Source organism: Salvelinus fontinalis, chromosome 4, assembly GCF_029448725.1.
Source record: "Salvelinus fontinalis isolate EN_2023a chromosome 4, ASM2944872v1, whole genome shotgun sequence".
Taxonomy (NCBI): Eukaryota; Metazoa; Chordata; class Actinopteri; order Salmoniformes; family Salmonidae; genus Salvelinus; species Salvelinus fontinalis.
In genome coordinates, this window is record NC_074668.1 from 40,080,261 (window position 1) to 40,106,293 (window position 26,033).

The 26,033-nt window shown below is 40.9% G+C and overlaps 1 protein-coding gene across 1 annotated transcript in view; it reads right to left on the reverse strand.

Moving 5' to 3' along the window:
- LOC129853765 (lysyl oxidase homolog 2B-like) overlaps window positions 1-26,033 on the reverse strand; it is a 64,650-nt gene that overhangs the window by 5,121 nt on the left and 33,496 nt on the right. Inside the window, exons 5-11 of the mRNA XM_055920144.1 lie at window positions 16,987-17,203; window positions 6,221-6,404; window positions 3,099-3,250; window positions 2,687-2,854; window positions 1,478-1,643; window positions 922-1,162; window positions 131-246 (exon numbers count right to left, since the gene is read on the reverse strand). Of these exons, the coding sequence (XP_055776119.1) occupies window positions 131-246; window positions 922-1,162; window positions 1,478-1,643; window positions 2,687-2,854; window positions 3,099-3,250; window positions 6,221-6,404; window positions 16,987-17,203 (1,244 nt within the window). The remainder of the gene's footprint in view (window positions 1-130; window positions 247-921; window positions 1,163-1,477; window positions 1,644-2,686; window positions 2,855-3,098; window positions 3,251-6,220; window positions 6,405-16,986; window positions 17,204-26,033) is intronic.

Consider the following 26,033-nt stretch of genomic DNA (forward strand, 5'->3'; position numbering starts at 1 on the left):
TAGTGTAAAAAAGGGTAAAAGGTTGCCCGGAGGATGGCATGAATAGGTAAGTTGCATGGCCTCGGTCAAAAGTAGTGCACTGGGGAATAGGGTCCCATTTGGGATGCACCCTGTCACTCCAGGCTCTTACCCTCTTCACATTCGGTGTCCTCCAGACAGAAGCTGGCCTTGTGTCCCTCTGCCACCTTGGTGCCGTTGAGGCTGAGCAGGTCGTAGTGGGTGAACACCTCCATGCTGTGATAATGGCTGGACACAGAGAGAGACACGTTTATTCAACTAACCTCTAGTTTGCAATCACAGTTCAATCACAGTGCAATCACAGTTCAATCACAGTGCAATCACAGTTCAATCACAGTGCAATCACAGTGAGGTGCCTAGTATATTCTCTCTGAAGCAGATAGGTTTTTATACAAGAGCTCGAGACACTGTTGAAACACATGGCACCAAGGCCAAAGAAACCGAAAATAAACATTTATTTTAAAAATGGTATATATTTAGCGATTCTATGTATAATCCCACAGGGCTGTTGGCAGAAGGCTGATTGGAGCTCCACTGCATACTGTCATGTTTTGGCCACCTGAGGATACACCAAGGGTTTGATGTGTGTAGAGCTGGTGACTGTGTGAAGCTGCCAACATTGCACAGTTCATCCAATGCCTTGACCACAAACATCTGAGACGTTTCGGTCCATGGTCAATTACAGGGCAGAGAACTTATGGAAATGGAAAACGTTCAGTGGAACTTTCTCTAAACATATGTTTTTTTGTTGCTTCTGACAGTAATTTCGAAACAGTGTTCAAATAACCAATCTTGTTGACCCACACAACTGTGAGGTTAATAAATCACCAATTTAAACAAAAAAAAAAAGGAAATGATCGTACAGTTTCCCAGACAGACAGAAAAATCCACGGAGCTACTTGCCTGTGGCAGTCATGCCACACCCAGGAGTGGCGTTCAGCCTTGGGACGGAAGTCCGACTGTCCGTTGTTGTGGATCTGGGAGGAGAAGCGCAGCAGGCGGCGGTAAGAGTTGGCAGGGGTCTCACTGGAGGTGGTGGATAGGCAGTTCTCCTCATAGGCACACTGCAGCATAAACATGGGCCTGTCCTCCATATAGGTGGTCTGCTCCACTATCTGGGGGTTCAGCACCAGGTCAGGGGCAGCTGAGGGGAGAGCAGGGAGTTATGGCGGTTACTGGTTCGAAATCAGACCATACTTTATCCTCACAATTTACTGTAACATGTAGTCCTGCTGACTACTGAAATTACAATGTTACAGGTCCGCACTCAAAAGATTGAAAGACGAGATTGAAGGTAGGATGAGCCTGAAGGATGCTTATAATAGCCATTAAGCCATAATAGGCCAGGCCAGACAAATGCATGTTTTTGCATGCAAGCAATCAACCTCTTTCAATGCAAGACAACTAGTCCAGGCAGACGGCTGTCTGTGAGGAAAAGACAGTATGAGTTCCCTCTTACTCTCTGAGCAGGAGACTCCGGCAGCATTGCGTCCCCCTCCTTTAGGACAGGTGAGATGAGCTCCATGGTGCAGGCACTGGGAAAGGGACATCTCAGTGCCAGAACATCGCACTCCACTCATCACCACAGGGTCAGCACTCACCTCCCCTGGCCAGTACCACGTCTCCTACAGGACAGGAACACAGCATGATAGCAGTTAGGGAATGGTTTAGATCAGACAGAGAATTTGTGGAATTTTGTCATAGGTTGTGTTTGCTATGTCAATATATTATTATAGTTATATGTTCAATTAAGTAGTTGGATAATTCAACAGTACATGTATGTAGATACCAGTAAGTGTAAATTAGTTCGAAAAATGTACGGGTAGTATTCACATTCCCTATGGATTCAAGGAGGATAGCAACACATACTGTAAGGGCAAAGCCACAAGACGGTTGGTATCTATCTGCAATATTAAAGCTGATCTACCCCCTAATTTTTGTATTTAAAAAAAAATATATATTTATTTTTTACCACAAGAGGGGGCAACCTGTTCATTATCTCTCTAACTTTGCATTAGTGTCACTATTACTTGGCTTAGTTCTTCATATATCCCTGAGGTGTAGCCATCACAAATATTAAAACCAACTACAGACTACAAAATAGATACGGTTGAATTGTATTCATACGTTGTGTTATGTTGTAATTCAGGAGTAACAGTAATCATTCCTCATAAATCTCTGTTCTATAGCAAACATAATTTCCTCCATTCCAAGGTTTACAGAGATTTTCCAAACCCACTATTACTGTTATCAAGCAGTCTAGTAAAAAAACATTTGACACAACAAATACTGTGCTGTCTGATGGGAAGGTCTGCGTAATCCTTCTCAGGTGCAAACAGTTAAGAGATGACGTCCTACAACACCAGAGGAGGTATTTGTCACCCCTGGCAACTAGAGACACACACACACAGTTTTAGAGGACTGAATGAGGGCCCTAATTTGGGAAAGCTGTCATTTGGAACAGAATTGATGTCAAAAGGACAGCCTACATGGTATGGTATTTTTATATATGGTATTTTTTTCAGTAGGGTAACTGTACAGTGCTGTAATGCTGCGGAGAGCACTGCTGCATGTTTGGACAGGTCGTCAAAATAGGAATTTGTTCTTAATTGATTTACCTGTATAAATAAAGGTTAAATAAATAGACATTTCAAAAAACATTTCTCACCTGGAAGGCATTGCTGGCGAAGCCGAGGTCAAGCTGTTTGCACACGACCATAGCCTCGATGGTGCCCCAGCCGTCACTGCATACCGTACCCCATGCCTGGGAGCCGTTCCTCTCCACCAGCACCTCCACACGCCCCTCGTTTGGGTTACGTCCCCCACTCAGACGCAGCTGCACAGAGAGACACATGAGAGGTATTTAGCTACAAACACACAGATAGCAGCAATAGGAATACTACTTTGTCCATTACTACATTATACAATGTTTATAGTTTATGAAAGAAAGAAATGTACTGTAGGTAAATGTTAAATATTATTGACTATAGTGATGAGAACAGCACATAAAGTCTTCGTTAAAGATAGCCTGTGCTCTTTACCTGACTAACACACAGACACACGCACACACAGACACCTACCCTCTCCTGGAAGCCCATTGCTGGGACGTTACACCTCACGGCTGCATCCTCCTCATGGCTGCAGCCCAGCGACTCTTTGTTGAAGAAGCACTCTGTGATGGACTTCTCAAAGCCAGAGCACTCAATCTCATTCATATGGACTGGGCCCATACCTGGGAAACACACAAAGGAGAATAATACCGGTAAGAGATTGGCAGAGACTCTTGGAGTTGACTCTTTCCCAGACGTTCAGGGAAGCTAAAATAACAGTCGAGTGTGGCCAAAAACGGTGTGGTTCCACGTTGACAGGTAAATGGAAGTCAAAGTCCAAGACTTGGTGTTTCAGTCAACAAGCTCACGGGAGACCACACATTTGAATGCATTGCAGGATCTTGTCATCACTTTATTAGATGAGTTTCAGTATTGAAGGTTTAAAGAGGATGTTTTCATGTCTGTTCTAGCTGGTCTGCTATTAAGATGCGTCTTTCTGTAACTTATTTTCCTGGAGGCCTTAGATACAGAGATAGTGTTCCTTTCTCCTTGACAGTAGTAAATCATGTGGGGAAAATATTTTTCCAAAAGGAACAACCAGTCCAGAATTCTCTCTGGATGCTTCTCAAATGGCACCCATATCGTCACTGTCTGATGAAAACCTTGTAATAAAATGGTTGCCTATTTAATTTACTTTTCTTTAAACATTTATTGAAAGCAGTAACTCCCTTCAATGAACACTGAGCATGTCAGGACTTTAGGACCCCCAAAAAAATGTATAAAAAGAAACTCCAAACGTTTTAGAAATGTTTGTTTGTTAATGGGAAAATATTATGTTTTGAAAAGTTTTGGAGATAAGAGGTTTTCATCAGACAGCAACGATATAGTGTACTACTTTTGGTCAAAGGTAGGGACTATGTAAGGGATAGGGTGCCATTTGAAACTTAGGCCGTCTGCTGTTGCCATGTTCCATAATGTGCCATTATTCTGTAATTTACTACTCCTTTTTTCAGTCTCATGCCTGTGTGGACTAGCTCAGAGATAAAATTAATAATAGCTGTACCTATTCGGAAAACAGCAGTGTGCAATTCCTTTCAACCCTGTTATAGTGTCCCGTGTAGCTCAGTTGGTAGAGCATGGCCCTTCACTTCAGCCTCACTGAAAATAGGTGAATTATTTAAAGACACAGTTAAATCAAATCAAACTTTGTCACATACGCCGAACACAACAAGTGTAGACCTTACCGTGAAATGCTTGCTTACAAACCCTTAACCAACAGTGCAGTTCAAATAAACGAAAGTAACACAATAAAATAACAATAACGAGGTTATATACAGGGAGTACCGGTACCAAGTTAGTGTGCGGGGGTACAGGTTAGTTCATTTGGTAATTTGTACATGTAGGTAGGGGTGAAGTGACTATGCATAGATAATAAACAGTGAGTTGCAGCAGTGTACAAAACAAATGGGGGGGGGGGGGGTCAATGTAAATAGTCCAGTGGGCATTTGATGAATTGTTCAGCAGTCTTATTGCTTGGGGGTAGAAGCTGTTTAGGAGCCTTTTGGTCCCAGACTTGGTGCTCCGGTACCGCTTGCCGTGCGGTAGCAGAGAAAACAGTCTATGACTGGAGTGACTGGAGTCTCTGACAATTTTATGCGCTTTCCTCTGACTGCCTATTATATAGGTCCTGGATGGCAGGAAGCTTGGCCCCAGTGATGTACTGTGCCGTACGCACTACCCTCTGTAGCGCCTTACGGCCAGATGCCGAGCAGTTGCCATACCAGGCGGTGATGTAACCGGTCGGGATGCTCTCGAATGGTGAAGCTGTAGAACTTTTTGAGGATCTGGGGACCCATGCCAAATCTTTTCAGTCCCCTGAGGGCTGAGGGGGAAAAGGTTTTGTTGTGCCCTCTTCACGACTGTCTTGGTGTGTTTGGACCATGATAGTTCGTTGGTGATGTGGACACCAAGGAGCTTGAAACTCTCGACCCGCTCCACTACAGCCCTGTCGATGTTAATGGGGGCCTGTTCGGCCCGCCTTTTCCTGTAGTCCACGATTACAGTTACTGTAAGATCTGCTGAATACATCATTTTGACTGTGAGTCAGCGATACCTACTGTATATGGGGAGGGTCCATGCCTTTATGCCTCAGTTATTGGTCTGCCTCTGCAGAAAAAAAATATCCATGGTAACTAATATCCCCGTAGGTAACACTGAGTGAGAGAAAACTGGTCAATAAATAGTATGTCCTCGTTTTGGCAGGGCCCATGTCCCTGGAGGGAAAGACGAGGTCTTGAATAAGGGAGTGGATACATGATGTACTCTTTAAATATAGTTTTTCTCTCCACTACAGCCTTTCAATTACAGTCCTAGAATATGGCAAGTATTGCCTTGCATTTTTCAGCTCACTGTGACCATGAGCCTGTATTGACAAAGAATCAGAGGAGGAATGCTGATCGAGGAACAGGTCCCCCTTTTTCATGTTATCTTAGTCATTATGATCCAAAAGGCCAAACTTATCCTAGATCAGCACTCCTACTCTGTGAAGCTTTACGAATATGGGCTCCGAACTGCAGAGAACAAATGAAAAGTTGAACTGATCCATTCCATTTCTATAACCCAGCCTGATCCGGTCCTCCAGCAGGGTTAGTGACGGCTCAAAAATTCGTCAAATAAGGGATAGTATTACAGACTGTTAGATCTTTTGGGCATTTTCCCTTTGCAACATTTGGTGAACACATGCAGTTCTAAAGCTACAGTACACAATGAAGCTGTTCATGTAAATGTTTCTTTGTATTCCAGGAATTCAAGTGGTCATCTCAGATTTCTACTCAGACTTTGCGCAGTTAAGGCCAATGTTGTTTGATTGACTGTTGATCGAAAATGGTGAAACAAACCCAATACTCTTGGACAACGACTCTAAAAATGACCAGAAAAACTTGCATGACCTCGAACCTGATTTTGATAACCTACGTAATAATAATCTATTCAAGGCCTTTTACATAGATCCAACATTATAATAGTTAACTTCATCTTCAGCCCAGTCAACTGCTAGGCTGACCAATATGTTGGAATGCCCATCATGTACTTGGCCGGATGTCATGTTGTGATTGGCACTGTTATTGTAAGTAGGACTGAGTTCCAATCCCTACCCTGTCCAAGCCGACCACCAGACAGGGCCTCCTTGGCACTCCCGAAGCCCAGCTCTCGACACACCACCGTGGCTGACAGGAGGCTCCAATTATCATCACAGATGGTTCCCCACTCGCCGTTCTTTAGCACCTCCACACGACCTTCCCCTACGATGGCCCCACCTCGCAGACGCACCAACGTTTGCTGCAGGAACAAGAGGGAGATCAGACTCTTAGTAGGCTGAGTTAGTCGAACACCCAAAGCAAGGCATATGCGTTAAGTCACATTAACACATACTGAAATATGAAAGACAATAGAAGGTACAGTAAGTAGACCTTACTGGTCCAAAAAGCAGAATTACAGAGTTCAACTTTCCATAAATGAATGATTCCTTACAGAGAAAGAAATAACTGTCTAGAGGTTGCCATCTATAAAGAGTTACAAAACCTCCCTTTTGAATTGGCTCTTTCCCGGACTTTCTGAGAAGCTAGAAGAAAGATTGAGTGAGGGCTGTGAGGTTACAGACTGGGTGGCTCCATGTTTACACAGTGGTAAATGTTAATCCCATTTACAGTTTTGGCAAATTGGAAGTGGCCACATTAGTAGCATAACCATATCTTATTTACTCTGATTTGTAATTACAGACAGCAATGCATAAGTGTTTGCATGCAGTTTGGGATTGACACCGATTTGTGGTTTGTGTTCCCCTACCAAAAAAGGAAACTATAACCTATGTTTATTCCCAGTATACATATATTTTAAATAGGTATCTGAAAAACATAAAATACCAAAGCCATCATAGAATGTTTACATATTTGAAAGCAGTAAGTATTTGAGTAATGCCTGAATATTTCTTATGTGAACCTGTGGCAGGGAAAGAGGGAAATATGGTTTTGAAAATGGGATTGACAATTTGAACCGAAGCAGGGACAGGAATAGCATTCTCAAATGCAGAGAATTAGCTTATTAGCAGTGTGCCATATTAGCAGTGTGCCCAAACAACTCTGGCATCACAGCGAAGTCTTATTCTGGCTCAAGGCTTCTGCCTCAACTAGATCAGGATCCTAATACTTCACAGTGTAAAAATAATGCTTTCCCACTTGGAACAAACTGGTTGAATCAACGTTGTTTCAACATAATTTGTCGATGTCGTGACGTGGAATCTATGTAGAAAATACATTGGATTGATTTGGAAAAAGTAATCAATGTAAACTGTGGTTTTGAGAGTGAAATTTCAACCATACGATTATGTCATCATGGTAACCAAATTTCAGCATAGACAAACCTTGTATAAAATAAGTTGAATTCGTACCTTTAAAACAACGTCAGATCATCAACGTTATATCCACTATCAGAAAAATAGACTGGGCAGCACCTCCTACTGGAGAATGTATCTATCTACAGCTACCCTTTGGTCTCCCATAGAGAGTTTTAACCAAACCCAGCGCTGTTTATCTTTGATTTTTGTCACAGACTATTAAAACCGGTTTAAAAACAAAAAAAAACTCTCAGAGTAGGTTTTAGGGTGATGCTAAGACACTGCCCAGACAAACTCTGAGCCAGGAGTAAAATCAACTCATAATGTTTATTTCACCTGGTAATCACGACAGTTTGAGGTACAGCAAAAGAAAAGAGAGTGATGACGCTCATTGACATTGTTGCAAATGATGGGGAATAACCAATTGCAATGAGGCATTGCCAGCTGGGAACTCTATAGCACGCTTCAGACAACCACGGTGAATGTGACTGTACATATTAATGTTGCATGGGTAAAACGTTTGATATAATTTCGCTTGACACAATCACTTCTCTTAATTGTCGCCTAATGTGTTGGCTTGCATAACCTTTTTTTAACAACATTTTCTGGTTGTTAAAAGCTGAATTTTGACAGTGTTACCATTATATCAACACACTCGTCACTACCGTTTAACAACCAATGAGGTATATAAACCCTGGATTGCTATTGATATACACTGCTCAAAAAAATAAAGGGAACACTTAAATAACACAATGTAACTCCAAGTCAATCACACTTCTGTGAAATCAAACTGTCCACTTAGGACGCAACACTGATTGACAATAAATTTCACATGCTGTTGTGCAAATGGAATAGACAAAAGGTGGAAATTATAGGCAATTAGCAAGACACCCCCCAAAACAGGAGTGATTCTGCAGGTGGTGACCACAGACCACTTTGTCAGTTCCTATGCTTCCTGGCTGATGTTTTGGTCACTTTTGAATGCTGGCGGTGCTCTCACTCTAGTGGTAGCATGAGACGGAGTCTACAACCCACACAAGTGGCTCAGGTAGTGCAGTTCATCCAGGATCCAGCTGGAGGTCATTTTGCAGGGCTCTGGCAGTGCTACTCCTTGCACAAAGACGGAGGTAGCGGTCCTGCTGCTGGGTTGTTGCCCTCCTACGGCCTCCTCCACGTCTCCTGATGTACTGGCCTGTCTCCTGGTAGCGCCTGCATGCTCTGGACACCACGCTGACAGACACAGCAAACCTTTTTGCCACAGTTCGCATTGATGTGCCATCCTGGATGAACTGCACTACCTGAGCCACTTGTGTGGGTTGTAGACTCCGTCTCATGCTACCACTAGAGTGACAGCACCGCCAGCATTCAAAAGTGACCAAAACATCCGCCAGGAAGCATAGGAACTGAGAAGTGGTCTGTGGTCACCACCTGCAGAATCACTCCTGTTTTGGGGGTTGTCTTGCTAATTGCCTATAATTTCCACCTTTTGTCTATTCCATTTGCACAACAGCATGTGAAATTTATTGTCAATCAGTGTTGCTTCCTAAGTGGACAGTTTGATTTCACAGAAGTGTGATTGACTTGGAGTTACATTGTGTTGTTTAAGTGTTCCCTTTATTTTTTTGAGCAGTGTATATTGGCCATTGAGAGGCTTTGAAGCCACCGGTCGGCCATATGTGACTCATTTCAGGAAACTAGGTTTATGTTGCGCATCACTACTTCACAGGAGAGCCATTTGAACGTAAACTTTTTTTTAATCAAAATGCATTTTTTTACAGAAATGCCTTCTGGAACATGTGAACTTTCATGTGCCTTAATATCAAACTTGTATGCAATCTGTATATACGAATAAAATTGTTAAATTACGAGCCAAGTTGGTTTAGCCACAGAAAAAGACATGATTGCCTGAGATAATGGGTGGGCTGGACATGCCGAGAGATGAGTTCGGATTGGTCTGCCATGTATTACGCTTCTGTCTATAACATGAGCTGGTCAGTATGTGTAGGTTATCCTTTCTAACGCGGCTTTTTGAAAGATACCACGTAGTAGAACTGCAAAGCTGTTGCTCTCCACTCTCTGGAGAACCGAGTTTTGAAATCAGTGGAATGCACATTGGAATTAGAGTATGATAGCTTAGGAGATGGAGAAAAATCTGGGGTTTGATTGCAAATATGCAGACGGAGTCGAAAAGAGAACACCTGTATAAAACACTAGTCTCCGGATTACATCTTCAAATTAAGGCAACCATGGCATCCATGACAGAGAGGGAGAAACATCCATCCATGTATATGGGTCAGATAGTCCAGCTAGCCTCATTTTCAGATATTACACATTTCTAATTGACATAGTCGTTTTTATTTATAGTTAAAGCGTACTGTTAGCTAGCTATCTAACGTTAGCTGGCTGGCTCGCTAGCTAACATTACATGTATGATCTGTGTAGTAATATTATTTGTATGTCAGAGCCATTTGCATTGCTAGTTATAGCCTAATGTTAGCTAGCTAGCAAACATTGAACCTGTTTGGTTAGCTATCTGGGGCGGCAGGTAGCCTAGTGGATAGGGTGTTGGACTAGTAACTGAAAGGTTGCAAGATCGAATCCCCGAGCTGACAAGGTAAAAATCTGTCGTTCTGCCCCTGAACAAGGCACTGTTCCTAGGCCGTCATTGAAAATAAGAATTTGTTCTTAACTGACTTTCCTAGTTAAATAAAGGTAAAATAAATAAAAATTCATGCAGGGTAGTAAAGTTGAGTTAGGATTATGGTTAATTGTTTAGCTAGCTAAACAAAAGACTCCACTATACAAGTAACGATTTCAATAGAATGTTCATGATGTCACTGCGACAACTGTCGATCGACGTAGTTGGTAAATTCACTCTGGCTATCTATTCTGATTTCAGATCACTCGTCTGAGTGTGCCAGAGCACAGAATAACTGACAAATTTATGAACGCTCAACACCCGTTGAATATGGCCGGTATCAGTAAAAGTTGGCAAAAAAGCGTAATTAAATTGTTGCCAGCAGCACAGTGGCAGTCACCAACGCTCAGGATAACATAAAAACAGCCTAACCAGCTCTGCTAGGGCGAGTAAGACGGTCAAAGTGAGCTGTTCCCTTATTTGTGTCTGGAAGTAGCTAGCCAACGTTAGCAAGTTAACTTGGGTGCTTGACTGCTGTTAGGTCAGAACGCTCGGATCAACCCTACTCCTCGGCCAGAGCGTCCAGTGTGCACTCTGAATTTACGAACGTACAATCTGACAACGCTCTGAGTTTTTGAACGCCCAGAGCACACTCTGAGCACACTCTGGCACTCCAGATTGAATATACGAACACGCCTGTAGTATAAGCCAGCTTTTAGTCTTAAAGGCTTTGGTTGTTTAGTACATGGCCTCACATGTGAATCCTTAAAAAGCTGGGTGGAGCTAAAGCTTAAGAGGGTGTGAATGATGCTGAATGGGTGTAGGCAAAGAAAAGCTAGGTGTACCAAAACATTCAAGGGCCATTTTCTCAAAAGTAAGGTTACAAGTTAATCAACATTCAAAGCAGAATTACTTTCCCATTGTAGTGTATGATATAACTTTTTCTAGCTCTGAGTCTGTACTTTTATCAAAAGACAAAAAAAGACAAGTAAAAAAACAATTTCAAATTTTGCTGCATAAGACTGAATCAAGCCGGTCGGTCACATATTGGCACTCCCAAGTAGTAGCAGTCATCCATAGGAATGAATGGAATTCTACAGTATTTCAATTAAATATTTCAAAATTACATGTATTTAAGTATTGTTTTGTTCTAGTGGGGACAGTAACATTAGTAATCTCCAAAAATTATACTTTAAAGGAAAATATTTTTATTTTAAATTTTTAGCTCACATAATATAATTTAAAAGTATGCATTAAGGTGTCTGTAATAGAATAAACGTGGCAAAAAGGAATGTAGACATTAATAAATGCATTACTATAGCTTCCAAAACATTTTTTACAACGGTGGGGGAGTGCCAAGATGGAGGCATGGTGGTTTCAACACAGTGCCCCCTACCAATCATCTAGTGTATATATATAAATCGTTGTTAACAACTCTAAATCACTTTGGCTTGTCGGCCTCAAATCATTTGGCAATATTGTTGCAAACAACGTTGCATATAACATTTGAAAGGTCTATCACTTTCATCAAACACAATCGAAGTTAAAATAGGCCCTAGCCTTCAATTGCCCAATGTATAGGCATGCCCAATTTAGGTGTCACGTTGGTAACAATGATTCGGGAGACAGGCGCAGGAATGCGTAATAGTTTTTTTTATTCAGCCCAAATTACGGCGTGCCGTGTAAAGGCACAGGGACGAAGACCAAACAAACACGTATACAAAACACAGGGTTGAAACCCAAACAAAAGAGCGAGGTGTACCTCGAATAAATACACACGGGACGAGACCCGTAATCATCTGTGCAATCCACAAGGGCACCAAAACACAAAACACACAGCACAGGTACTCACATGCACCAACGGCCATTGTAACAATAATCGACAAGACCATGGAAACCAAAGGGCACATATATACAAATACTAATCAGTGGAAATAGGGGACAGGTGTGCGTGATGAAAGTTCCGGAGGGATCCGTGACATTAGGCATATTTTTTAACAATTTGATATTGCACTTGAAAGGGATAGCTTGAAATAACATAATGTAGGTAATTAAATAATCGAAAGAAAAACGTGTTTATTTATAAGCCTATTTGTTATAAGTATTTAGGCATATCATGTGAAATAGGCTTCGTGAAATCATTGTCAAAGTCACAAGAGATACTGTTGCATGTAGATCTAGATTATTTATGGATTGATCGTATAGAATTATCCCAAAATTATTTTAACAACTCAGGAACCACTGAATCGCTGCAAGACACCAGTAAAATGTCTCTATTCTCAGCACTTACGACCAATTTTCTACGCTGAGATGCCTTGTGGATATGGGCACAGGTTGATTTACAATGTAATGATATTTAGTGATTTGAATTGTGTTTGGTTGTCAACACAACCAAATATCATAATTTGAAGGAGATGTATCTTCTGCTTGGATAGTTACATCTGTGTCACTGACTTAGTCTGGATTTAATTCCAGTTGGTCTAAAAATTAATGAAAGTGCATTTAAAGTTTGATTTGATTTAGTCCTATTCAAACACAATTGGATTAAGCCAGAGGCTCAGATGGAACTATCCAAGCAGTAGAGACAGCACATTCGGAAAGTATTCAGAGCCCTTGACTTTTTACACATTTTGTTACGCTACAGCCTTATTCTAAAATTGATTACATAATATTTTTTCCTCATCAATCTTCACACAATACCCCAGAATAACAAAGGAAAAACAGGTTTTTAGGAATTTTAGCAAATTGATAATAAAAAAAACTGAAATATCACATTTACATAAGTATTCAGACCCTTTACTCAATACCTTTGGCAGCAAATACAGCCTTGAGTCTTCTTGGGTATGACAGTACTTGGCATTTGGGGAGTTTATCCCATTATTCTCTGCAGATCCTCTCAAGCTCTGTCATGTTGGATGGGGAGTGCCACTGCACAGCTATTTTCAGGTCTCTCCAGAGATGTTATATCGGGTTCAAGTCCGGGCTCTGGCTGGGCCACTCAAGGACATTCAGAGACTTGTCCCGAAGCCACTCCTGTATTGTCTTGGCTGTGTGATTAAGGTCGTTGTCCTGTTGGAAGGTGGACTTTCGCCCCAGCCTGAGGTCCTGAGCGCTCTGGAGCAGATTTTCATGAAGGATCTATATTTGATTCGTTCATCTTTCCCTTGATCCTGACTAGTCTCCCATTCCCTGCCGCTGAAAAACATCCCCACAGCATGATGCAGCCACCACCATGCTTCACCGTAGGGATGGTGCTAGGTTTCCTCCAGACGTGACGCTGGGCATTCAGGCCAAAGAGTTCAATCTTGGTTTCATCAGACCAGACAATCTTGTTTCTTAAGATCTGAGAATCCTTTAGGTTCCTTTCGGCAAACTCCAAGCGGGCTGTCATGTACCTTTTACTGAGGAGTAGCTTCCGTCTGGCCACTCTACCATAAAGACCTGATTGGCGGAGTGCTGCAGAGATGGTTGTCCTTCTGGAAGGTTCTCCCATCTCCACAGAGGAACTCTGGAGCTCTGTCAGAGTAACCATCGAGTTCTTGGTCACCTCCCTGACCAAGGCCCTTCTCCCCCATTTGCTAAGTTTGGCTGGGCGGCCAGCTCTAGGAAGAGTCTTGGTGGTTCCAAACTTCTTCCATTGAAGAATGCTGGGGGCCACTGTGTTCTTGGGGACCTTCAATGCTGCAGAAATGTTTCTTACCTCTTCACAGATCTGTTCCTCAGCACAACCCTGTCTCGGAGCTCTACGGGCAATTCCTTCGACCTCATGGCTTGGTTTTTGCTCTGACTGTCAACTGTGGGAACTTATATAGACAGATGTGTGCCTATCCAAATAATGTTCAATCAATTGAATTTACCAAAGGTGGACTCCAATCAGGTTGTAGAAACATCTCAAGGATGATCAATGGAAACAGGATGCACCTGAGCTCAATTTCGAGTCTCATTGCAAAGGGTCTGAATACTTATATAAATAAGGTATTTCTGTTTTTCTATTTGTAATACATTTGCAAAATTTTCAAAAAACCTGTTTGAGGAAATTGATTGATGAGGACATTTTTAAAAAGTCTAACGTAACAAAATGTGGACAAAGTCAAGAGGTCTGAATACTTTACGAATGCACATCTCCTTTAAATGTTGATATTAAATATTACTTTTGAAATACAGTAAATAGCCTAAAGTTAAGGCTATCTTACAAACTAATGCAACATTCAACATTTAAATGAGTAACACTTCCATGGCCACATTTTGAGGTTACTGCAACTATACATTTCTTCCCATGTAATCATATAAAGCTGCATGTTCAAGACAGCGTGCATCGGTCGTCGCAGGTCTGTGGAGATCTTCACAATTGTTTTAATAATTTGTTCAGAATATCGAACAGCATTGACCACTTGCACAATTGTAATTGTAATTGTAATTTGTAATGTAATTTCAACTGCAATCCAGGTCATTTGGCTATGCTTTTAGATAAAGCAGTTGTGAAATGTACTCTGGATCTGTACAGCCTTGAGGCGGAGCTAAACATGTATAACGGGAATATTCTGAGTCCCAAATCGCCACCTATTCCTTTATAGTCCACTACCTTTTACCAGGGTCAATGAGGCTCTGGTCAAAATTAGTGCACTATATAGGGTAATGGGTGCCATTTGAGACACACACTATGGGATGTCCCTGGTTATGCCCAGCTCGCTACAAAACACTGAGATGTGGAAAGTGACAGAGCAGGCAGGCATGCATGCATTCTAATGTAAGATCTTAATTTGAGCCAGTTTGCTACAGCAGGAAAATATTTCTGCAGCAACAGGAAATGTGAATTATTATGTGGATTATAATGAATGGACATTTTTGATAAATTTTTCGTAAAGGAAAATCAAGTCTGAAATTTCAAAGTGGAAATGACAAACTTCAGAAGCCTTTTTAAACCTCCAATACACTACAAGTTTTACATTTCTTGCAATGCATTAAAGTTCTCTTGCAACAAGGTGATCAAATTCAAATCCACACTCGTCGTAAACAACAGGTGTAGACTAACAGTGAAATGCTTACTTACGGGCCCTTCCCAACAATGCAGAGAGAAAAATATAGAAGGTAATTGGGGTAGGTATGTACATATACTGTAGGTAAGGGTAAAGTGACTAGGCAACAGGATAGATGATAAACAGTAGCAGCAGCGTATGTGTTGAGTCACAATAGTTAGTGCAAATTAAGATCCTACATCTTGATTGATGAGGACATTTAAAAAAAAATCAATTTTAAAATAAGTCTAATGTAGCAAAATGTGGAAAAAGTCAAGAGGTCTGAATACTTTACGAATGCACATCTCCTTTAAATGTTGATATTAAATATGAAATATTACTTTTGAAATACAGTAAATAGCCTAAAGTTGGATGTGCAAAATAGACATGGGATTCCCACAAGATGTTTTCAATAGACCAGCATGAATTATCTCCTTCCCACAGATCCTAAATCCATGATGATGAATCACTTGACAGTAAACACACAAAACTGCAGATGGGCTTTAACAAAGCCAAGTAGCTAAAGTGTTTCTGAGTGTCAGAGTTTTTTAGCAATGCGTCTCAGAAAACTACATTGTCCATCGATCTCTTACAGGATTAATCAGATCAGCGATAAATTAACCCACTCATATTGACAGAATATAGTTCGACCCACACAGCTACAGTATTTCCCCTATCTACTGTATGTTTTATTTGCCATAACCCAGCAGTGGCACAGCAGAAATCTGACTGAATAATAGAAATAGAATCACTAGAACAGGTATCCCCAGTCAAGTTAATAGGTCTGGCTATATCCGGTGTTATGATTATATTTCTATAGACAGAATGCAGTGGTTTAGTAAGTCCGTGGTGGCAAAAATGGCCTTTTCCATTTATTCAGATTACAACATTTCCCTTTCGGTTATTTGAAAATGAAATCATCTCCAGACTATCGCTATCTTTAAAACAAGTTGTCACAATCGTCGTAATAAGGACGGGACCAAGGCGCAGCAGCGTGTGTAGAGTTCCACATCTATATTTCAGTGGAACTTCAAAACAAAACAATAAACCAATAACGAAACGTGAAAGTAGTGGTGCACATGCAGAAACACAAAACAATATCCCACAAACACAGGTGGGAAAAATGGCTACCTAAATATGATCCCCAATTAGAGGCAACGATTACCAGCTGCCTCTAATTGGGAACCATACAAAACACCAGCATAGAAATATTGAGCTAGAACACCCCCTAGTCACGCCCTGACCTCCTACACCATAGAGAACCAAGGGCTCTCTATGGTCAGGACGTGACACAAGTCATATAAAGCTAGTTTGAAATGTTATTTTTATTCACCAGAAAGACGAATATTACAACAAATATTATGACTAGACTCAAATATATAATTTGATTATTTTTTTAAAACATTTTTTGGGGGGGGGGGGAAATTGCATAATATTTGTTAATGATATTATAAATAGGACTGGTGAAGTTGTCACACATGCAGCTAACAAACATATATGTAAATGTCTGCTATATCCAAAATTACAACCAACTGATTGCAGCATTACCGCAAAAACGGAAGAAGCAAGTGGAAGGGAGAGAACATAAGGAACTTGTCTGTCGGCCCTACATTAAAGATTAAAATTGGTTAAAGAAAATTGTGATAAATAAATAAGAATAGCAGTTTCATTTAAGGACCCAAAAATTGACAGCGGTGCCATACAGGTTGCTAAATATTTGGGAAGAGATTTTCGATTGTGCCGATTCCATGGCACATGGTTATAGAACTGATACACAAAACAAAGCCAGATTCAAAACGTAGAGTTTTTCAATTTAAATTATTATACAAAATTATTGCAACCAATAGAATAAAAATACATCTCTGTGGTGCCTACCTCTTGTCTAAAGGCCTTCCTGAAGCCTGTCATGGGGGTTGGGGAGAAGGCTCTTCCTGGCACACAGCTGACCACCACGGGCGTGCCCCCACCACAGGTGCTATTGGCCTTTGCTGCCACGTCGTGGCCCAGCTTGCAGCTTGACACGTGGGCCTCGTTTCCAGTGCAGTTGACAGAGTAATCCCAGTAAGAGGGCTTTCTCCTCCGGGCAAACATCCTGAGAACACAGGGAACACATAGTCAAATAATAACATTTCATACACAAGGCTGCTATCCCTTTTCCCTAACACCTATACACTACAGCATCAAACATAACCGTATGTAGTCAGCTAGTGGTTAAATAACAAGGCATATCCGGTAACAAAGGGTTCCGTATTAGGATACAGATGTGCATGTTTAGTCTGGGATGTGAGCAACACGTGAGGTTAATTGAGGTCTTCCAGGCCTGTAGGGATGTTAATCCATTCCTTTACTTTTTAATAGTTAGCCAACCAAAGTGTTTAATGAATGTTTAGGCCAGAACAGCGTGTGCTCATCCTGTGTCTATATCACATGTCTGAGAGGTGTACATGAAAGCAGATTAAAGAGGAGGAGACACGCACGCACACAGTATTGGTTTTCCATTTGGAACCTGGATAAAGAAAATTGCCGCTCACTGTCTGGAACCCATCCAAAGCCAGTGTTCTAAGCCATTGAGACTGCGGGCGACATACAGAAGTTGTGAGTGTAGGATAGAAAAATAGAACTTTGGGAAAAGCAATCACATGTTTGTTTTGGAACAGTGATCTATTGCTACACTTCAATGGAAAACTGTAATTTATACAGTAATGTGGGGTATTATCAACAATAAAATATTGAGAAAGCATTATACTGCAGCATACTGTAAATCAGGGTTCGCCAAATGGCAGTGATTTTATTCTAAGCAACAAAAAAAAAACATTTTGTTTTTAAATATATTAGTTTTAATTATTGGACATAAAAGACTGCAAAAACACCAGCAAATCAGCTCCAAGTGATTTTAATTTAGGAAATCTGTTCCAAAGTATTCCCACAAATAAAAGAGAGATATACAGTGCATTTGGAAAGTGTTCAGACCCCTTGACTTTTTCCACATTTTGTTATGTTACAGCTGTATTCCAAAATGGATGTAAAAAAAAAATTCAATCTCCTGTGACAGGCAATACCCTGCAATGACAAGGCAAAAACTGTTTTTTAGATTTTTTTTGCAAAATTTTTTTTTTTAATAACTGAAATGAGCATTTACATGAGTATTCAGACCCTTAACTCAGTACTTTGTTGAAGCACCTTTGGCAGCGATTCCTGCCTGGAGACTTCTTGGGTATGACACAACAAGCTTCGTACACCTGTATTTGGGAAGTTTCTCCCATTCCTCTCTGTAGATCCTCTTAAGCTCTGTCAGGTTAGATGAGGAGCGTCGCTGCACAGCTATTTTCAGGTCTCTTCAGTGATGTTCGATCGGGTTCAAGTCCGGGCTCTGGCTGGGCCACTGATGGACATTCAGAGTTCTGAACATTCTGGAGCAGGTTTTCATCAAGGATCTCTCTGTTTTTTGTTCCGTTAATGACGCTACAAGCTTGGCACAACTGTATTTGGGGAGTTTCTCCCATTGATCTCTGCAGATCCTCTCAGATCCTCTCGCTCTGTCAGGTTGGATGGTGAGCGTTGCTACACAGCTATTTTCAGGTCTCTCCAGAGATGTTCGATCTGGGCCACTGGATACCTGTCCCGAAGCTACTCCTGCGTTGTCTTGGCTGTGGGCTTAGGGTTGTTGTCCTGTTGCAAGGTGAATCTTTGCCCCAAGCCTGAGGTCCTGAGCGATCTGGAGCAAGTTTTCATCAAGGATTTCTCTGTACTTGGCTCTGTTAATCTTTCCCTCGATCCTGACTAGTCTCCCAGTCCCTGCCACTGAAAAACATCCCCACAGCATGATGCTGCCACCACCATGCTTCACCGTCGGGATAGTGCCAGGTTTCCTCAAGACTTGACGCTTGGCATTCAGGCCAAAGAGTTCAATCTTGGTTTCATCAGACCAGAGAATCTTGTTTCTCAAGATCTGAGAGTCCGTAGGTGCTTTTTAGCTCCAAGCGGGCTGTCATGTGCCTTTTACGGAGGAGTGGCTTCCGTCTGGCCACTCTACCATAAAGACCTGATTGGTGGAGTGCTGCAGAGATGGTTGTCTTCTGGAAGGTTCTCCTATCTCCACAGAGGAACTCTGGAGCTCTGTCAGAGTGACCACCGGGTTCTTGGTCACCTCCCTGACGAAAGCCCTTCTCCCCCGATTGCTTAGTTTGGCCGGGCGGACATTTCTAAGAGTCTCGGTGGTTCCAAACTTCTTCCATTTAAGAATGATGGAGGCCACTGTGTTCTTGGGGACCTTCAATGCTGCAGAAATGTTTTGGTTCTGTATTTCCACCCTACAGAATCCAGTACTATACCGTATTTTTGGAGTGCTAAAAACTTTTTGACCACTAGTCAATGCACGCCTCTTATAAGGCACACCTCGAAATATGATAATAAGCCAGAAACAACAATACCATTATTATATTTTAAGGCATGCCTTGTTGCAACTGTTAGTGTGAGTCTGTACCATTTTAACTCATATGTGGTTATAATGCCCCATCAATATATAAAATATAAGGGCCAGATTGGAACGGCAGCAAGTTTTAAATATTTATTGCTTAAGTATTTTGTCATGTCCTTTTGGTCTCTTTTGCCCTGCAGTTGCTGCCAATTTAAAAAGCCTTTGTTACGGCTTCTAGAAGTTCAAATGATCTAAAACACCAAATATGAATTGATATTATGTCATGCGTAAGCACATTACCTAGCAGCCAAACCGCTTGCACCAATCCTCATGTAAATCAGGTAAAATACTGTGAAATCTCCCCCCCAATGAATTTAATTCATGAATTCATCCATTCATTAATGTATTGTGATTATTTAAGCATTTACTTTTTTACAGTACAATACAGTCAATTCTACTGTATTGTACCGTATGTCATTACACAGTACTCGCTTTGATACTGTATTTAGATTACAGTAACTCCTTTACGGTGTACTTTTCATCAGCTTGAAAGTTTGCACGTGCTATCATTTATTTTGAAAGATGCATTTTTTAAATGAAACATACCACAGCACGGATGACATGCATTTGGAAGACGTGCACTCAACCCCATGACCTTCAAATTATTTGGAATATGCTAAATTAAACTAGAGGGCATACAGAGGCATTTGAGCAGAGGCAAAGTTTGGATTATGAAATAACTGTAGACATTGGCTGTGTGCCGCCGCCTAGACCAAACGGCAGACTATAAAAACAACCTCCATGTTTCATGGGTTTAAACCAGGTGCAGGCCGGGAGAGATGGAAAGTAGGGAGCTGCTGTACTGTGTTTACCTAAGCAGAGGAAACTTCTCTCCTTCTCTACCCCTACTATGACAGTATATTCAAGGTTGCTTCAGATCTAGAGGCGAGGGCTAAGGTTTGAGTGATTAATAACCGCTGGCTATTCCTCTGCAGGTTTCCACGTGTATATAAGAGTTAGATCTTTCCCCAGCCCAGTCAGTACCCCATTACGACTACTTTTAGGAATGCACTGATCCTGTATACACAGTATATATACAAAGGGGGGGAAGGTTACTTACAGTTTTTCTCAATCGCGTACAAGCAATTTTCTATAGTAGGAACACCTATGATCAAATACATTTACAGAATTTCAGAAATGTTCTTGCTTTAGTACCTGACTTGCATATCTTAGGTGCTCTAAGGTCAGGTACTAAGGCAAGAAAATTACTTTAAATACAAATGTCATCTAGGCAACGGTTGATGATTTTTTACAATATTGCAGACATGCAGAGATGTAGAGAATGAAGTTGGGTTACTTCTAAGTCATCATCTTCGACATTGTGACCCTCCATTATGGAGCTTTGCTTTGGTGTGGATTGAGGCCTATGCACTCATATTAGTTGCGTTCCTCACGCCCTCCATTGTATTCATCTTTCCTTATTACTATTGTGATGACACCGATAAATGAAACCTGCACACAATGTGCTTATTTTTTTTTAAATCAGAAAAATCAGAAATAATATTTGATTTAATGTGTATGAAATTGTTTGGTGAAGTATGCATGAAAGGAGAGTACTTGCCCATAATTCAGCACCTTTGGATAGTTGTTTTTCCAATTTTGATCATCATGATTTAGTGACTGCAAAGAAAATGCATTGATGCATCCACTTTAAACAATGCCACTTAATATAATGTTTACATGCCCTACATTACTCTTCTCATATGTATATACTGTACTCTATATCATCTACTGCATCTTGCCATCTTTATGTAATACATGTATCACTAGCCACTTTAAACTATGCCACTTTATGTTTATATACCCTACATTACTCATCTCAGATGTATATACTGTACTCTATACCATCTACTGCATCTTGCCTATGCCGTTCTGTACCATCACTCATTCATATATCTTTATGTACATATTCTTTATCCCTTTACACTTGTGTGTATAAGGTAGTAGTTGTGGAATTGTTAGGTTAGATTACTCGTTGGTTATTACTGCATTGTCGGAACTAGAAGCACAAGCATTTCGCTACACTCGCATTAATATCTGCTAACCATGTGTATGTGACAAATAAAATTTGATTTGATTTTGATTTGATATACTGGGATTTTTTAAAGACAGACTAACTTACTGTTTTGTCTGCTAGGACTCAAGAGATAAGTATTGGTGCATTCATCTTTTTAAAAGCAGACATGTTCTTTGATGAATGTACACTATGTGCAATTTTGACTGTATAATATAGTTTTGGTGAATGTATTTGTGTTTTGAGAAGGCAACATCATTTTGAACAAGCATTTACTGTTTTGCAAAAGGCCAGAAATGTCTGTCTTGCAGACTCGGTTTTGAAAATCGACAACATTGTTTAAAACATTTTTTGTGGTATTGAGAAAAACTGTAAATTCTAAGAGATTGTGTGATGTGAAGCAGAATACAGGAAGTTGTTGTATTATTGCTCTGTAAATCCCCATCAAAATCCGTCTGTTTAAGCTAGAGATATATGTTTTATTGCATGGGCTACGTCTCAATCCGCCAGGTCAGAGTTAGTAGGGATGACCTGTGATGTTCTCTTGATAAGTGTGTGAATTGGACCACTTTCCTGTCGAAATGTAACAAGTACTTTTGGGTGTCAGGGAAAATGTATGGAGTAAAAAGTACATTATTTTCTTTAGGAATGTAGTGAAGTAAAAGTAAAGTTGGCAAAAATATAAATAGTAAAGTAAAGTACCACAAAAAACTACTTAAGTAGTACTTTAAAGTATTTTTACTTAAGTAGTACTTTAAAGTATTTTTACTTAAGTACTTTACACCACCGATTAAGGCAAATATGTTCTGTATCCGATAAAGTGGAGCACCAATAATAAAAAAAAAATGATCCACAGCGAGAGGGTAAGAAGGTTAATGTTCTGGTGAGTTGTACGTTTGGAGAATAACGGCCTAAAGTTTCAGTAGCATATCGGGGTGTAAAAGTAACCACATAGGTTCATAATTTCCACTATGAGAGAACTCTTATTTAATTGTTATTTTTTGTTGGGGGGCTTACAGGTACATTATCCATTTCGAATTACAGTATATGTTTATAAAACATGTACTGTACTCACAATCTGCCACTAGAAAAAAAAACTGTAAGAAATACAGTGATAATAAATTCACCCTAAACAGAAAACAACAAAGAAGTGGACCTCCAACCTCCCTTCCCATTCCCCCAACCCCACCCCCTGAACCCCTGAAGGATGTTTCCAAACCCTTTCCACCACCCTAGCAACTAGGGTTGCTGATCAGTCACCCACCACCATCGGCAAGGGTACGGATTCCACATTTGGACCATTGGGGGGGGGATGCAAAAGGCCGCCCTCCAGATCGCAAGGGGTTATTGTGAAAGGAGTATGGGTATGACATTTTGATTTGCATCAAATGTAAATTGTGTGCGCAATTGTAGGACAAAAGCATAGTTTACATTGTTTAAGGGATATATCAGTGAACACCACCTCTTCAAGGGCAATAGGAGACACCATATCTTTCTATACTCAGCCAGGGGACTGAAGATTCATGTCTAAACCAATTTAGGATGGGATGAAATGCTAGTGCCTGAAAATACCATTTAAAGTTTGGTATGGATAGTCCTTCTATGTCTTTTCCTATCTGCAAGTTTGTTAATTCTATCCTTGCCATATACATTTTGTAACAAGGAAAGCATTGAACTATAGAAATTCCCATATGTTCCAAAAATGAACAAAGATATGGCCATTCTAGTCTATCAAAAGCTTTTTCTACGTCGAGAGATAGAACTGCCCAAGGAGATTTGGTTTCTGTCGAAGCATGTAAGATATGAAATAAACGACAGAGTTTATCTGAGGATAATCGTTTTTTAACAAACCACCTTTGGTCCAGATCCACCAATTTGGGTAAGTAGGTTTCAAGACGGGACAACAGAATTTTTGAAAATAGTTTAATATCTGTGTTTATCAAAGACAGAGGGCGACAGTAAGAGCACTGGGTGGCGTCCTTAGCTTTTTTAAATAAAATAAAAATTAGTGCTGTATTTACATCCCTTCCCAATGAACCTTTGTGAATGGCTGTATTAATCATTTCAAGTAACAGTGGACCTCAATAGACCTCAGGAGGAATACCGTCACAACCAGGTGATTTGCTTTTATTCATGATACCTAATGCCCTTTTGAGCTCATGGAGAAACATTTGGTATTTCTGTTTATTGACATTTGCATTTCTGAAACCTGTTTTCGCTTTGTCACTATGGGGTATTGTGTGTAGATTTATGAGGGCTGTAACGTAACAAAATGAGGAAAAAGTAAAGGGAACTGAATAGTTTCCTAATGCACTGTGGCCACCGCGGGGGAAATGTCACCATATGCGCAGCTATGAACCTCAAATGGGGTCATCCACCGCCATGCCACCCTTGGACCATTCAACACTGCCCATCTCCTTAATTTCCTGAACACCTTACAGTACATGACAATCTTTTTCACCCAGAGCAGAGAGTGACAGGTGATGCTGAGCAGCAAATGTATGTTCTAATTTGGGACAACATAGGTTTCCATCGGGCTACTCAGGTCAGCAACTGCTTCCATGACTATCCCAGGTTTACAGTTCTTTATCTCCCACCATATTGCCAATTCTCAAACCCATTGAGGAGTTGTTTTCAGCATGGCGTGGAAGGTGTATGATCGCAAACCCCATGAACGTATGGCCCTTCTCCAGGCAATGGAGGAGGCCTGTGGTGACATTCCAGCAGAGTCCTGTTATGGGTGGATGCGTCATGCCAGAAGATATTCCCCCCGCTGTCTGGCCAAGGAGAATATCGCCTGTGATGTTGATGAAAATCTGTGGCGGGACCAAAACAACAGACATGACTAATTTTGTTTTCGCAATAGAGTATTTGTTTCTTGAGGTTTGATTGTGATTTTACTAAATTTTGACCGTTTCTTTATCTATTCCGTACAATTGATCTAACATACTGTACAGTACAGTAGTACAAATAGGCCTATTTTTGTTTTCATTTTTACTGTATGTGTGCTTACAGTCTACTGTTTGTCATGTATTGAGTCATGTTGAAATATAAAACTTGCATTGGTGTTCCTTTCTTGTTTGAGTACATGCACACAATATACAGTATGACCACAACATCTTTGTCTTCACACTGAAATAGGCTCTGATAGTAGTGTTTTGAATATGTCACATCGGTTGTCACTAAGTTAGATTCATTTGATGTGTGTGTGTCTCATTTGTACGCAGAGTTTCATTTTGAAGATAATAGCTAGTGTTACCATTCTTTTATCTGAAAGGTAATTGTTATCTTTAGTGTTGATAAGCCCATGGGTGTAAAATAAAAAGCATGACCCACAGGGAAACCCACTCATTGGTCGCTTCCCACCCAAAAGAACCTCTCAATAAATTATTCCCCCTTCCCCAGCCCCCCTCCCCCCCGGTTCCCCCAACCTGCACTATAATTACGGGGTTGCAGCATAACGGCGAGTGGCAGCCTTACATATGAAATCTCTTAATCAGCATATTTTTGGTCTTAAGGTATTAACAAAAATATATTTTTAAAAAAGTGTAAGCTATATACTGTACAAGGATAATGTGCAGGGATATGGTGTAAGTTGAGGTAATATACGCATACATGTAGGCAGGGGTAAAAAGTGACTAGGCAGCCAGATAAGTAATAATAAATAGTAGCAGCATCGAGGCGCTATAGGAGGAGCTATAGGAGGACGGGATCAATGTAATGGCTGGAATGGAATTCATGGAACGGAGCCAAACATCTGGTTTCCATATGTTTGATGTGTTTGATACCATTCCATTTATTCCATTCCAGCCATTATAATGAGCCCATCCCCCTATAGCTCCTCACACCAGCATCCTCTAAGGTGTGTGTAAGTGTGTGTGGTGTCTGTATGTGTGAGTGTGTGTGTGTGTGTGTGTGTGTGTGTGTGTGTGTGTGTGTGTGTGTGTGTGTGTGTGTGTGTGTGTGTGTGTGTGTGTGTGTGTGTGTGTGTGTGTGTGTGTGTGTGTGTGTGTGTGCTATGTATGTGTGCGCTATGTATGTGTGTGTGTGTGTGTGTGTGTGTGTGTGTGTGTGTGTGTGTGTGTGTGTGTGTGTGTGTGTGTGTGTGTGTGTGTGTGTGTGTGTGTGTGTGTGTGTGTATGTGTGTGCGCATGCGTGTGTGTGTGAGAGAGTGACAGTGTGTGTGGATGGAGACCTGAGAGTGTGCATAAAGTCAATGCAGATTGAGTAAATGCAGCTAGACGATGGTTGGGGGTGAGCAGCCATCGGTTAGCCATTCAGCAGTCTAATTTCTTGGAGATAGAAGCTGTCTCTAAGCTTGTTGGTCCGAGACCTGATGCTCCTGTACCTTTTTCCAGATGGTAGTGGAGACAACAGTACATTGCTGAGTTGGCTGAGGTCTTTGGAAATTTTCCGGGTCTTCCTCTGATA